The sequence below is a fragment of the Periplaneta americana genome, chromosome 10, assembly GCF_040183065.1.
Source record: "Periplaneta americana isolate PAMFEO1 chromosome 10, P.americana_PAMFEO1_priV1, whole genome shotgun sequence".
NCBI classification, from domain to species: Eukaryota; Metazoa; Arthropoda; class Insecta; order Blattodea; family Blattidae; genus Periplaneta; species Periplaneta americana.
In genome coordinates this window covers 8,516,438-8,532,323 of record NC_091126.1, presented here as the reverse complement: position 1 = coordinate 8,532,323, position 15,886 = coordinate 8,516,438, and the positions used below count along the sequence as shown (strand labels likewise).

Genomic DNA, 15,886 nt, shown 5'->3' with positions numbered 1-15,886 from the left:
CGGCGGTTTCCGATGGAGCTTTTTTTGAGGGGCTAAGTTGAGGCAGAAATTTCTTGGAGTATTGCCCTATCCCTACCATCATTCCATTATTTCTCCGAAATCCACTATCTCCCTTACCACCGATGTAGCATCTTTTGCAAAGACAAATATCTCCCTGGAAATTGTTTCAGGGAATGATTGGGAACAAGTAACCAAGGGAAACAATTCCTGAATCTTCGTATACGGCACGAGATTGAGTGTGTGTGTGTGTGTGTGTGTGTGTGTGTGTGTGTGTGTGTGTGAGAGAGAGAGAGAGAGAGATGATGATGATGTGAAAATCATTTTAACTCTGAAACAGGAACGAAAATATTACATGTTAATCATTATAAAATAGAACGACCATATAAAGGATATGTTCTTTTGCAATATCGAAAAATTTAAAGCACGGTTGTGAAAAACGTCTACAAATAATTTCCCTCTTACGATGAAAATTATGTTACCGGACTTAGTAATATGTTGTGCGAAGGGTTTTGTTTAATAGAACTGTAGTACTTCCCACAACTGTAGTCGACAAACTCCTTCCCAATTCCTTAACATCTCAGGCAGAAAAGAAGATATAATCTAATATTCCGAATAGGCTACACTTCCACTTTCTCCGTTAAAGTTATATGGAGGAAATGAAAGATGGAACAAAATCCTATCTCAATTGTTTTTGGATTGTTATTGTTATGTTTTATTTAACGACGCTCGCAACTGCAGACGTTATATCAGCGTCGCCGGATGTGCCGGAATTTTGTCCCGCAGGAGTTCTTTTACATGCCAGTAAATCTACTGACATAAGCCTGTCGCATTTAAGCACACTTAAATGCAATCGACCTGGCCCGGGATCGAACCCGCAACCTTGGGCATAGAAGGCCAGCTTGTTTTTTGATCACCTAAATACTTCCAAACTAGCGTTTTCTTTTTTCTAAGCCAAGCACTTTTTATTTAATCAAGTACACCTGATAATATTACGGTGAAATGCGTCAATTTTGAAAGGTATTTATTTAAATTTGTAGCAATGCCACTACTATGTTACTTCCTTAATCTGTTTGTAAATCGAAGTCTGAGAATGTGATTGGGAATTGAACAAATGACTACAGAGGGAATGGGATTAGAAAATAAAATTTTTAAATCAGCAATATTTTATCGTCACAAATTTCACTTTAACTCTTCGGAATTTGTATCTGCGCCTCTGGGATCCAAATTGTTGAAATAAGATATCTGGAACCAAATTAAATTCTACTGTCTTGATTATAGCTTCTAAAAGAATATCTATCCATCATTAAATAAACAATATTACTTCACTAACCAATTGCAGCTGGTGGACACATGGTGGTACTTACGAAATTAAATTAATAAAATCAAACATTTGCATACAAAATTATATTCGTGTGTGATGAGCATTAAGTATGGGTAGGGTCCCTACTTTTTTCTTAAAAATTAAATTATGGTTTATTTAATGACACTCGCAACTGCAGAGGTTATATCAGCGTCGCCGGTGTGCCGGAATCTTGACCCGTAGGAATTCTTTCACATGCCAGTAAATCTACTGACATGAACCTGTCGCATTTAAACACCCTTAGGGGAGAGTCGGGTAGCATCGGACATCGGGTAATATCGGACAGTGAGTTTCTTTCATCTACCACACGATGATAGTACCTGATTGACGTGGTTAGTGAAACGTAACCATGTCATTCAGGTACTACCATATGGTGGTAGATGAAAGAAACGCACTGTCCGATACTACCCGACTCTCCCCTAAATGCTATCGATCTGGGCCGGGATCGAACCCGCAACCTCGAGCATAGAAGGCTAGCGCCATACCAAGTACACTACCGAGGCCGACCCTATTTTTTTTCCTGTTGATAACAGCGACATCCGCGAAATTTCTTGTAATACTTTTATTTATGCTTCTCTGGGTATAAGTTGCAAAAAAGTGTCATTTTTAACAGATCTGTAAGCACAAAATGAAAATTTAGGGAGGAATGTCGTGAAATAAGAAATGTAACAAATTCTCCCATTCGCTTGAAGTATTAGTGTATTTAAATGTCGCAAGACAAGAGCACGTCCACACCTGTGGAGTAGCGGCTAGCGCGTCTGGCCGCGAAACCAGATGGCCCGGGTTCGATTCCCGGTTGGGGCAAGTTACCTGGTTGAGGTTTTTTCCAGGGTTTTCCCTGAACCGAATATGAAGAAATGCTGGGTAACTATCGGTGCTGGATCCCGGGCTCATTTCATCGGCATTATCACCTTCATCCCATTTAGACGCTAAATAACCTAAGATGTCGATAAAGCGTCGTAAAATAACCTACTGTAAGAAGTGGTATGTATTGGGCCAATAGTTGAAATAAAACTCCCATAGACGAAATTAGCCATTGTATGAGGTTTCAAAGGTGCACGAAAAAAATACAGTTTTTCCGATCTCCTGAAAACTTCTAAATTTTGACATACGATCTACTGCGTGTTCAGTTCAAAGTGTGTCATGGCTCGCTGTATGCCGTCATGTGGCTAGTTGTTGAGCCTAGAGAATTCAATCTTCCTACGCTTCCACAGAGGCGTATTACTTATGTGCCAGAGAAGTTGCCTAGCAAGTACGGCGTTCATTCTGAAGAGTACTTACCGATACGTACGGTAACACCTGTGGTGGCAGGAATGTGAACTGTTTGGAAACACGTACTGAGGTGAGTTTTTTTCCTTACTGTCGGGATATGTGGAGAGGGTTAAGACGATTACTTACGTATTTGTTGACATTAACTTCGACGGTCAACATGGACACGGAGCATTTGATTTGTATTGTGGAATGTTGCCGTACGCAACCGATGATAACAAATACCCTGCGTACGACTTGCCCGCGCAAAACACAGTTCGAAAGAGGTTATAGTAGCACACAGACCGTACAGAGCGCCATCTGTTGCTACGACGTTCAAGTTATACAGTACACGTTCTCAAGTTCAGATTGAACGCCTTGATTAATAGGCAACTTCTCTGACATAAAAGCTGAAACTCGCTTCAAATCGCTGACTCACAACAGTGACGTCATGACACACTTTGAAATGAACACCTAGTATTGCAATATCAACAAGGAAAAGTGTAAACGTCTGCATAATTTGATAATTCTGAAAGTTATGAGACCATAATTTCAACACTCAGAGTAAACATTATTGAAGACCAGCATTTACGAACATAATAAATCTTACTTCCTCGGTATTTGGGGGAAACTAATAAAGTCTAAGGGACAATTTACTAAGTACACATAGTTTTGTGAGGGCGGTTTGAATGGTATTACAACAGACTATTTTACTTTTGGTTTTTGAGAGTTAAGTTGTAGTTCAGATATGTATGTATACATTTTGATTAACAAACTAATTCTGAATGAGTACTATGAAAAAAAATTGTAAGCAATTAATAATCACATATTGCAAGGGAATTTTTGAAAAATATATAATTGATAATTATGAGTATTTAAAATGTGACACTCTAAAGGCTGGTCCACAATAAACCGGGAACGGAAACAACGAGAACGAGAACGGAAATACTGTTAAAATATATGTATTCAAATGTGAGCATTCACAATAGTTAAGTGTGAACGTTCACATTAAAATTCACTTATTTTAACATTATTTTCGTTCTCGTTCTCGTTTCCGTTCTTGGTTTATTGTGAACCAGCCTTAAATCTCCAAGCGAACAATTCCAACTCTTTACTTATAGAAAAACACCCACTAACCAACTCTCCGAGTATCTAACAGTGAATTAACATGACAGTCATGCGACGTCATTTGTTTAAGTTGTACAATTCTAATTAAAGAAACATACATACATATTAACTTGCTATTTCACAATAGATTGAGCGAAAAAATGACAGTCTTCCATTACTGTAAATCAAACTTAACCATCCTTGAAATACGAACCACTTGATAGAATTCCATCAACCTTCTGGACACTAGCTGAGATGCAAACACTGTCTGTATTACACAACAATGTCGCAATACACGAAATATGAAAAATTGTAACCGTTTACAACGAAAGTATTTTTTAAAAAAACGACATCAGGAATGTGTGAAGATCATAGGATTTGGTGTTAAATGATTTTTGATATGAGGAGGCAGCAGTGACAAAAGTAGAAGACAACCTGCAACGTCTCAGACCTCTGCAGTAAGAGTCGTTGATAATTAGTTGCAGGTGTCATTAAATAGTTCACACACCGAGGGTTCCTTTTACTTGTGAATTGTGACTTTTTGTTCTTGTAACGAAATAAAGCAAAATTTCCATTCCATATGCATTCTACTCTACGTCACTGTGAAATAGCAAGAAACATGATTATGGTATAACGGAATCTAAAAATAGATGTCACCTAATTTTGATATCGAGGAATTTATTTTCACTTGCTTTTTAGCTGGGTTATGCGAGCCTGAGCAGGTCACTTTGATCTAGTGAATAACTGATTTTTTTTAAATGCGCAACACCAGTCGTCTCCGAAGACGAAACTGGTACATAACTGAGAAATGACGAAGGAAAAACATTTCACAATACGGTAAAAGGTAAACGATCCAGAATATTCAGAACGAAATATCTCGGACGAACTGGTGTAACGAACATCCTGAGATCAGCAGGATGTTGCACTCTGTATTGATTTTAATTGCACCGAAGACGAAATCGGGGGTCCACTACTTACAAACTGAGATAGGCGCCCCTGTAGGCCGGCATCCCACGACGCCGGTAGGTGGGTGGGGACAGGGACAGCGAAAGAGACTGCGAGTGCGAGAAGGCGGCCGCGGCTGCGGCGGCGGCGGCGGGTGTCGGTGCCGGTGCCGGCGCCAGGGTGGAGGAGCTTGCTGCCGAAGACTGGACCAGAGGCGAGGGGGCGTGGCCTCACATTCGCTCCGCACTCCAGCAAGGGGCGAGCCCCGAGGACCCCGGGGCTGCTGGGCCGCGACTCGAGTCTGTCCGAGTGACCATGGCGTCCCTGCGGCATCCAGCCCTGCACTGCTCCAACCCCCATCCCATGCTGCCGTCATCTGATCCGACCGACCCCTAAAAAAGCGGACAGGCAGGCGCGAGACGCATGCGCAGCGAGACGGCGAGGCCAGGCGCGGCGCAAACATATAAAACTATCAATTCTATTTACATACTTAACGTAATGCATTCAAACTTCACTCTATCACACCACTAAGTTATTAGAGGGGGACCTTTATTAGACAAGCACATTTTTTGTCTTAATTAATTTTCATTTCTTCAACTTTTTTTCGCTGGCCATTAGTCGAACGGTCGAAGCGTTAGATTTTCACAAGGGAGGTTAGGTTTCGAACCCCGGCGAGTCAAAGTGGACTTCGTAATATATAAAACTGTTTGGACATGTTCTCGTAGAGCCAATATTAATCATTAGTAGCACTACCGCCTACTTAACTGTACACCAAGCATACCATGCCGGTGCTTTACTCCGAGACAGGGACGCAACAGAATAAACATTCTATGACCCATGCTTATTTAAACCGTCCTCACTAAAATACCTTGCCATAAGTAAAATACAAAGTTCTGCGTATAATATCATGGCACGGAACGTACACAATCGTTGTCTCCCTCAGTGAGTCTGTCGTACGCCATCGTACGCCACGAAGTTCAAGGGAGTTTGTCGAGCACTGCATGCGTCCAGTTCACGTTAAATCTTGTGAGCTACTGAAGGGGTTACTCATCCGTGCGTAATGACTACTGTCCTGTTAATTATTTGAGAACACTGAAGGAATTATTCGTTAGTGCGTCATGTAGTGGAAGCTGTTCTGTTTCTTCTAACTGTTCGAGAACACTGAAGGGATTACTCACTCGTGCTTAGTGTAGCGGAAGCTATTGTAATACTTCTAATTGTCTAATAATAGTGTATATCATATTGCAGCGAGTTTCTGTATTTTTAAATTATGCAAGAAACAAAAGAAAAATCCTATAAGTAACTTCGAACATTTCGCAAGACAAGATTAGTCATGTTAGTTTATTTCAGAACACATTTGGAAGATGTCAGAAATGTTTTGCAGGAGAAGAATGACACTTTAAAAGTGACACGAGTAAGATGCACTTGCATTCATTTTAAGACGATTATAAACATTTTCCACGCAAAACAGTTTTTTTTAATTGGTTAGTAAAGTTCTATGGTTATCTAGCATCTGAGTGAGATGAAGGTGATAATGTTAGCGAAATGAGTCCATGGTCCAACACCGAAAGTTACCCAGCATTTGCTCTTCATGGGTTGAGAGAAAGCTCAACCACGTACTTGTCCTAACCAGGATCTGAACCCGGGGCCGCTCGTTTCCCGGTCAGATAAGTTTACACAGGATTTATGAACTAAAGTTACTACAGTAGAAAAGGCGGCTGATTTCGCGGTAACTGTGAGAGACGTAAAACAAAATGCCGCTGGGCTTGCGGTGTGAGAGAAATGTCATGGAGGACACTATACGTCCAAATATTACCACACTTACAAGATACACACGTCCAGTTCGTTACACCACAGCGCCGGAAATAATTTTTGGGAAAGTTTATGTATTTATTCCGAAATTAAACTGTAATTAGCTTACCAAACGACAGACCTTTCGGACACTAATCAAAACACTGTAAACAATTAATCTGGTGGAGAAATCAATTGAATATTGATACTAGCTACTCTTATGACAGAGTTAGCGGCGTCTCGCATCACAAAGCTTATGACTGCGAGCAACGAGATTTGCCTTCCTAACGTATCGTAATATAATACCAGTAAGTTCTTTTAATGTTATCACGTGAGACTCTCACGGTGAGAGGGCATAACATTGAAAAAATGTTCTATGATCGCACTGTGACACTATTATTGAAAAACTGACCTTTTTCTGTTGGCAGAACGTTGATTAAATTTGAACTGTTTGTTGCCAATGTTATTCCTATCATTTTCATTGTGCGTTTAAATTCATGTACTCTTTTAAAGAGTTATGAATAAAATTTAAAATAGTACATTATGCAACGAGCCTATAATGGTAGTAATTAAGACGCAAGTATGTTTATGAAACGATCGCTTGCGCTCGTTTCATAATTTTCATACGAGCTTCTTAATTACCATTATAGGCGAGTTTCATACGACTTTTTATGCTCGACCATATTTCTAACTTGAAATTATTCATTTTATTTGTATCTAACTGACCTTGAGCAATACCTCGTAAATTGTGAGATGTGCGCAGACGCGAAAGTATTGATTTTTTTCCGAGGAACAGATGTCCACATTGACCTTGATAGCCTATAAGAACCTACAGAGTAAACTAAATATTCACTTTGATATAACATTGAAATTAAATTGGACATTGAAAAACGAGATGACAAATTGAATTTATTTGAATATTATTTACAATTAACGCTAATTATTATAGTAACAGAACATAAACTTCTGCGACAGTATTGGATTTCCAGCCTCCGTGACTTTTCGCTAATTCTCTTTCGATTGCATATCCGAGAATAATCGATACTTGCGGTTTTATAACGGTACAAAGCTGACTTGTCATTGGCTGAGGTTTTATAATGGTACAAAGCTGACTTGTCATTGGCTGAACACCTGTACTTTAATGAGTAGGTGTACTTTAATGACATGCATTAAAGGACTGCTACCAGGTGTATAATTACTACATTTCGGCATGGTCGAGCATAAAAAATATAAAACAATTAACAGTAATAGCTTAAAAGCCGCCCCCTCAAATCTGCCACCCTAGGCAGCTGCCTAGTCTGTCTAGGCCTAAATACCTCCATGCATAGAGTAATTAAAAAAAACATACCGAGCTATGCAAAAAATGTGTTACAATATCTTCATTACAAGGATGACCATAAACGAATAAAAATTCGGAATTATACGCCTTACAGCTAATACTGTCCTATCTGAACACTCCCAAGTTTATAAGTTTATTACTTACTTGGTTAACAAATATTCTATAATGCAACATACTGTTGGCTGAATGAGATAATCTGGGTTTTTAAATCATTAGAAAATATTTTGTTAGGTTTTTAGATTTTTATATTCTTAAATTCTCAGACTTACCTTACATTATTAACAGACTAAAATATTTTCTAATATCGTCTATAATCATCTCGTTAAAAATGAACATTATCTTCACAGTTTAAGTCCAAATTACATTAATTTTCATTCTCACTACAAATATTATCAACTATATCTGAAATTTTGTTTAAATAATACACTCCAACATATTTTTAAACATAGCTGATGATAGGGCAAATGAGTGAAGGTGGAATGAACGAGGGAAATGGGAGTACCCCAAGAAAAAACGCTGTACACCCTAAGACAGGGGTCGTCAGCACAGAGCACCCTGGGGCTAGCATCTCTTACCCGCGAAGAACACAGTGCACCATGGTGCACTCGTAGCTGCTAGCGGGTATACTCTCTACCTCTTCCTGCTGCACGACAGCGCACACGGGATGGCACCGCTTAAGGCTGGTTCACAATAAACCGGGAACAAAAACGACAACGAGAACGAAAATATTGTTAAAATAAATGCATTTAAATGTGTGGATGCTCACATTTAAATACATTCATTTTAACATTATTTCCGTTCTCGTTTTTGTTGTCGTTTTCGTTTCCGGTTTATTGTGAACCAGCCTTTACCCTTTGCACATTTCGGCGAGTGCTGACGACCACTGCCCTAAGACAAAAAAATGGGAAGACTCGAGAAACTAAGTGGCGGTCAGCAGACCTCGGGTGCACTCGTATAAAGCTGCATTCGTGATAGAACCTTTTATGTTTTCCTTTTATACTTTGCAGTGGGTGTCATGCATCAAGAGTATGCGTAACACACATAAAGAAATATTCGACCTACTATCTCACTGTGGATCAGCACTTTAAAATGCTAGAGCACTACTTGTAAGATCACAGGATCAAACCCTGCCTCAATCTTATTTTCATTTTTTGTTTAACATAAAACGTTTAGCAATTCAGTTATAGTCTGTTTTTTGCATTTAAATCGTTTATGAGTTGTGGCATTGATGTGCACACACAAAAACGAAAAATAAACTTTTTTTTTTCTTTCATCTAAGATCAATGAGAATAAATAATGAAGGAACAAATCCCGAAGAAAATAAATACTCTCGTATTAAAAATAATACTTCTAATATAGAGTATGTGGCCCTTCAGCGCGAAGTACTTGCCTCAACCTTTGAGGCATTGACGAAATCAAATTTCTACAGTACCGATGACGTGTTAATACTGTAGGCCTATCGCAGGCTTCTTGAACTTGAGCCCACAAGGCGTCCTTTGTCCTCCATTGATATGCAGGCCAATTCGACTACACTTCTTTTTTCACCTTTCTCCATACATTTTCAATGGGATTGAAATCAGGTGAGGGAGACCATTCCAACACAGTGATGTTCTGCCTCTTGGCAAACCAATATGAAACCGCATTGGATGTATGGACAGGATGATTATCCTGTACAAAATCAATGACTCCGTCTGAATAATACATCCTCAGAGGGAATTATGACGTGTTCAAGGATAACCTTGTATTGTTCCCTGTTCAGTGTTTCGTCGAGCATCCATAAAACACCCAGGCCATCAAGAGACATCCAGCCCCAACAAGAGAAAGATACACGGCCTCGACGAAATTGCTTAACAGTGTATCTTTTGTCATATCGGGCTCCTCGTAGATGGTAGACGATCACTTCTTCCCAGCATGTGGAAGAAAATGTCACCTCATCTGAGAATATGACTATCCCAGTTGTGAATGGCATTTCCCTTTGCAAACGTGAGACGAAATAGCTTAAGATCGTCTCTTAGATATTCTTTTTCGCAAAGAGTCCCGCATCTTTTAAACACCACGGAGCTGTTGGAGAAGATCCAAGGAAATGAGAATTAATTCTAATGGCAGAAGCAAACTGGAGGATTCCTGACTTCTTCTGCAACCAGAACTACATTCTCCTCAGGAGTGGACACGCATCTTCTTCCAGAATCTGGACGACAGTGTTTAACTTCTTCCCTGGATAATTGCTGTAGATACAGGGATGCCGATCCTCCTTGCAGTCTGGGAGATAGAGTAAACTGCAGTACTAACAAGAGTAAGGAGTGATTTCCCTGTGCTTACGTCCTTGTGTGTGCGATCAGCTATGGTAGAACTTATTATGATGATAGACAAAATGTACCTCTCCTGATATGCGCAAGCAACCATCTACATACATGATTACCAACAATATTGCAATTAACTAAAACTGACCGAAATGCAATATCTATATATATAATTTGAACTGGTAATGGAAATGACGGGAAAACGGCAGGACGGATTTTAATAAATGACCCCTCATTTCGAAGCTTGGAACTCAAAGTTTTTCGGAAAACTAGTAGTTTTCAGTGAAATGTCAATTTTTAAACATAATTTTCCTATTTTCCAAAATCCATCTGTCGTCAGTTTTGAGAACTAGCTAATAGCATTCACGGCCGACTTGATATACCCTTCACTTTTTGTAAAGGAGAAGCGAAGCGAGCATCAAGTCGGCCGTGTTGCATTTCAGTATAAAACAAAACACATACTACAGTAAACAATATTACACGAAGGCCATGATCTGCAAGAATGCTGACATATTTAGAGCTCAAATTAAATTGGTTATTAAAAACTTAACTTACTAAAAATAATTTACAGGTTCGATTCTGTGGTGTGTAATTTTCTGGGTACAGCTGTGTATTGGATATTAAAAACTACAAAACTTGAGGTGGTTTGATGATATTATTACCATTAGAAATGAAATATTATTGTAGTTAATGCCATGATGTGACTTTTTCATTAATTATACATATTAATGCTATATTGATGATATGAAAGTGAAACGTTTTGGGGTTATATAAGTAGATGTAGAGAACAACTTAAATTAGATTTTGATTTCTATATTTTACAGAGTGGCAGCTATATAGTATATATAGTATATGTTACTGAAAGCTATAAAACTTACGTAAGATAATAATATTATTAAAAATAAAATATTTTTATAATTATTAATCAAGTGGGGTTGGGTCTTTTTCATATATTTAATGGCGGTGTGGTGTAGATATTTATATGCGTGGTTCTCTTCAGTATTGGCTCGAGAGAGAGTATCTTTCATTGTTATGGAAGCAAATAAATTTCCGAATGTCTGGTATTCTTCATTGAAAATAAATATGAAAAATGTTTATTTGAACGTCTAATGAACTTAGTTTGCAGCATTTGCTGCACAAGCCACTAGTATTATATATTTATATTTTGTATTAGAAAATAAATTGATACTATGAATCAATGAGGATGAAAACAGAATGTTAATTAAAAGTCATTATTTAATTAAATAATAAAATGTTATAAAAATCTCGTCAAGGATGATTCCAATCTGCGTACTCTTCACACGTTAGTGATCAACACTTCGTACGCAACGCAACATGCAGCAATATCACTGAGTTCATACCTTACATCGCAATTCAGGCTAACTACATATCAAAGAGTAGACTTCAGTTTACTGTGAACTGGGCCCACGGCCAAGTAGGACTTAGACGAAATCTGACTTCAAGAGTCTTCCCATTTTTTGTCTTGGAGTATACAACAGCTGCTTTATCCACCACGAATCTCATCACGAGCTAGTCTGGGATTGAAGACCAGAGTTGTAGTTCAGAGCCACAGAGAGAGAACACAATGATAATTGGTGAGATGAGTCTAAGAATTCGCCATGGGATTTTCTGATATTCCCTTCCAGTTGGGGAAGACTTTGAAAAAATCCAACTAGGCAATTGGTCAGAGCGAATTCGAATCCATGGTAGAGCACAGTCCACCTCGCTGTATTCATGCTTAATCACTAAAGATATTTCATTGTTCAAAGAGTGTTCATGTCATACTCACATGTGCTATCAGTTTGGCCTATAATTTCAAAAATAATTTGAGAAAAAAATACCTGGTATTAATATTCCAATTTACAAAACAAACAATAACCCAGGGAAAAAGTTTCGGATATAGGATGTGTTAGGAAAGAAGCAAAAAACAAGTGTGTACAACACACACATGAAAAGATGCAAGACATTTCATATTACCAGAAAAATTTACTTAAAAATTGCTTTGTCATCTTATGCAGAAAAGGGTATGCCTTATGGTCCTATACAGTCACTTAAGTTAAAACCATGACAAATTACGGTTATGCAACAGCTCCGAGAAGAGGACTTCTTTCATGAGTTCCTAGCTATAATGTGAGAATAGACATACAATGTGTTATCAGTGAGTTGAATGACAAACTTTTAAAGGTACGGTCACACGTCGCTACTTTTGCTGCGCAACTTTTGTACTGCAGCTGCAAAAGTTGCGTGTCGTGTTCACACGTAAGCCAAAAGTAGCGCGCTGCACGCTACTTTTCGTGCTGCGCAACACGAGTGCTGCAAAAGTTGCAACTGAATGTTGCGAGTCTGTTCACACACAAGACGCTACTTTTGCAGCCGCAGTCATGCTGCAGGTTTCTATCTTCGTGTTGACTTCTCAATGTACATTTTGTGGTTATGTTCGCATTATTAAGACACTCATGCGAAAGCTTACTTATCTATTATTTTCTTTTCTGTCCTAACTAGTATTCAGAAATTGGCATTATTTTTACTATAAAGCTTTTAAAAACGCCTATATACTTAAATGATAACCAACAGCATATTCATGTAATCAATGTTGGCAACCCTCCTGTTTGAAACTACGCTACGGAAAATTAAAAAAAATAATTATATCGTCAGCAAATATGCTCAGACTGTGTTGTGCATTTAATAACTGTTACAAGTAATTTATTTTCATCACATCTAACATTAAAATATATCCAAACAATAAAAGTACCATTGGCACATTTGGTGGCAACACTGGTCGCAACCGCAGCAAAAGTTTCAACAAAACTGATATCAAAAGCGCTGCGGCTGCAACCCTGAGAACCCTGTTTACACGTCGCTACTTCTAAGCTGCGCCCAGCATGGAAAAGTAGCGGGCAGCAGGTTCGGCAGCCGCTACTTTTCGGGTTGCACCGTTGTTCACACGTCGCAGTACGAGAGTTGCGCAGTTTTTTGTACTGCAGCGCTGCAAAAGTAGCGACGTGTGACCGTACCTTAAGGTTCATTACTTCGTTAGCAAGGTCCAATCAAAATTTTTTGAAGAAGAGAAAAAGGTTGAAAATCAACTTGCTATTCAGGTGGAGTTTGCAGAAAATTATGAAGTCACATTCCAGGACGAAATTCAAAGTGCTCATCAGAGCTATGATCAAGTGACAATTTTTCACCTGTTGCTCGGTCTCTATCCTGAGCAAGATTAATCCAGTCCCTACCATCATAGTCCACCTCCCTCAAATTAATTTTAATATTATCCTCCCATCTACGTCTCTGCCTCCCCAAAGGTCTTTTTCCCCCTGGCCTCTCAACTAACACTCTTTATGCATTTCTGGATTCGCCCATTATTTTTTTCTACTCTCAACATAATTCACAGAGTTATTCATTGGAATGTTTGTCACAAATCTATGCCAGGAAAATTTCACACCAGTAACCAAGGTTTGAAGTTGAATACTTAATTTGTTATCATGATTTTCATTTATTTTAGGTGTTGATGTTTGTTCTTCTTGAGAAGAAAACATTCCAATAACTGGTGTGCTAAAATAAACATTTTATATTAGATTAAATTTCACTTAAAAAAAAAAAGAGTGCAATGTCACACGCTAACAATGGAATGGTTGTACATCTGAGTGTTAAAAATTTAAAAAACTACTGTATAGCACACATACATTAACTATTGTTTCTATTAGTATAAAATAGTAATTAATTAGTGATGGTTATTGTGATAAGAATAAATATATTACATTTATTCATTAATTAATTCAGAAAATTAGCACAGAAACTCTCGTTTATGCTATGACTGATTTTGCTGAAAATTTGGTAACAGGAAAAAGTGAACATCAGGCAAAAATTATGTCGTTTGAATGGTAAAAGGAGATCACTCTGATATTTCTCCTTTTTAAGTTACGAATGTAGTTTCATCTCTACCGAAGGTTATTCACTTCCTTCACCCCAGTCTGGAGCAAACAGACATCATTGTTACACAAACCTATCATTCTATTTTTACCAAACAGTGCCAAACCAAGAAATTATACTGTGTCATTTTAACTCGTAAGTAATTCTCGTGTACTTCATTAATATTCATAAACATTGCATACGGTCTGCAACATTTTCAACCAGTGATGAATTCTGACGCTGGCATGGGAGGGACTTTTCTCCCCTGATTCCAGGATCCCCCTCCCCCCGAACAGAGATTTCAGGCTTCCTTTTATAAGAAACATAATTTATACAATTTTACATTTCAGTTGTTATCTAATGGCGAGACGTAAGGATTCAATCCATGAGTCTTCTGGCATTCCAGTACAATTTTGAGAGGTTCTTCATCCATTCATTTTAGTGCTTTGGTCCTTGCAGATGGTGCAGTGTTCAGAGTTATAAATTTTCATGCAATATAGATGTGTTCAGTCAGAAGGTTGTTGTTGCTTCTTTTCTAGATTTGGTTTTGTTCACTTGCCAGGTTTCTTTAAGATTTCTCCAAATTTTGTCCTGGGATATTTTCGATGCTTCTGCATGAAATAGATCATGGTTTCGGTTCATTACTAGAATTCTCACTGCTTTTGTGATTATATTTCAATTTCAAATTCTGTTATGTAGATTATCAGGCAGTTGTTTCCTTGAAGGTGGTGGTCTGCCAGCAGACCTTGACTGGTTGAAATTTGAACTATCTGAATTTTCATTCTTTAGTTAAGAAGTCAGGTGTACAGTACTTTTATTTGCGTAGTTTTCAGTGTCAATTTTGTTAAGAAAATATAATAATCTACTTTACTAAAATAGTTATAGCATATATAACATGAGACTGCTTAATTTTCTTAAAATCATAACATGAATTGAAGACATGAGTCAATGGAAAGTGCATCCTTTCTATGTAATGAAGAAAATTCTCAATTGGCTTTAAGTGAAAGTGAAATCTGTGAACTGGTTATTACATCTGTGTTACCTCCATCTAGTGTTGTTAGTTGTGAGTCAATGAACAGAACGGTTGGACGCAAAATCAAATTTAAAAACGTTGGGAACTAAATATGTTTGATTGTATTTCGATCATACTTGGGGTAGTGCATGTTGTGAACTGTGTGAAATGCATTTAAAATTGACATTGAACCTCTTAAAAAAAAACGGGAGAGGTATTCATATCAGTGCCATTTGAAAAGTTTAGAAAACTACTGGAAGATGCATTCTTCTAATTTAATTGGTGAATAATTACTGCTTGCAAGCCAACTAAATTTAGGTGTTTTGTGTAAAAAGGATATTTAACACCAGCTTTATGGGACAATTTTACACAGAAAAATAGTTCATATTCACCATGTTTTACATAACAATATTACAATTTTTAAGTTAGGGGAGAGTCGGGTAGTATCGGACAGCGGGTAATATCGGACAGTGAGTTTCTTTCATCTACCACACGATGCTAGTACCTGATTGACATGGTTACGTTTCTGTGATGTCGCATAGAGAAATGTAACCATGTCATTCAGGTACTACCATATGGTAGTAGATGAAAGAAACCCACTGTCCGATATTACCCAATGTCCGATATTACCCGATGTCCGATACTACCTGACTCTCCCCTAATGCCTATATTAACATTTAGTAGTATTTAAAAAAATGTAAATGAATGAAAGCTTTATCTGTTTTTCTACGTTCCCTTTTACACAGACAGCATTTATTGTTGTTAGGTAAGATATGAATTACTGAATAATTTCAAGGGAAAAATTGTTCCGGGGCCGGGTATCGATCCCGGAACCTCAGGTTGAACGTACCGATACCCGGCCCCGGAACAATTTTTCC

General features: G+C 38.1%; 1 protein-coding gene across 2 annotated transcripts in view; it reads right to left on the bottom strand.

The window, feature by feature from the left end:
• Window positions 1–15,886, bottom strand: part of LOC138707417 (SRSF protein kinase 3-like) — a 179,955-nt gene that overhangs the window by 136,775 nt on the left and 27,294 nt on the right. The window contains exon 1 of one of the 2 annotated variants that reach the window (XM_069836810.1): window positions 4,694–5,004. The exons of the other annotated variant lie outside the window; for it this stretch is intronic. Coding sequence (XP_069692911.1) covers window positions 4,694–4,725 — 32 coding nt within the window. The 5' untranslated portion in view covers window positions 4,726–5,004. Of the gene's footprint in view, window positions 1–4,693; window positions 5,005–15,886 lie in introns of those variants that run through there. 2 annotated transcript variants of the gene reach the window in all.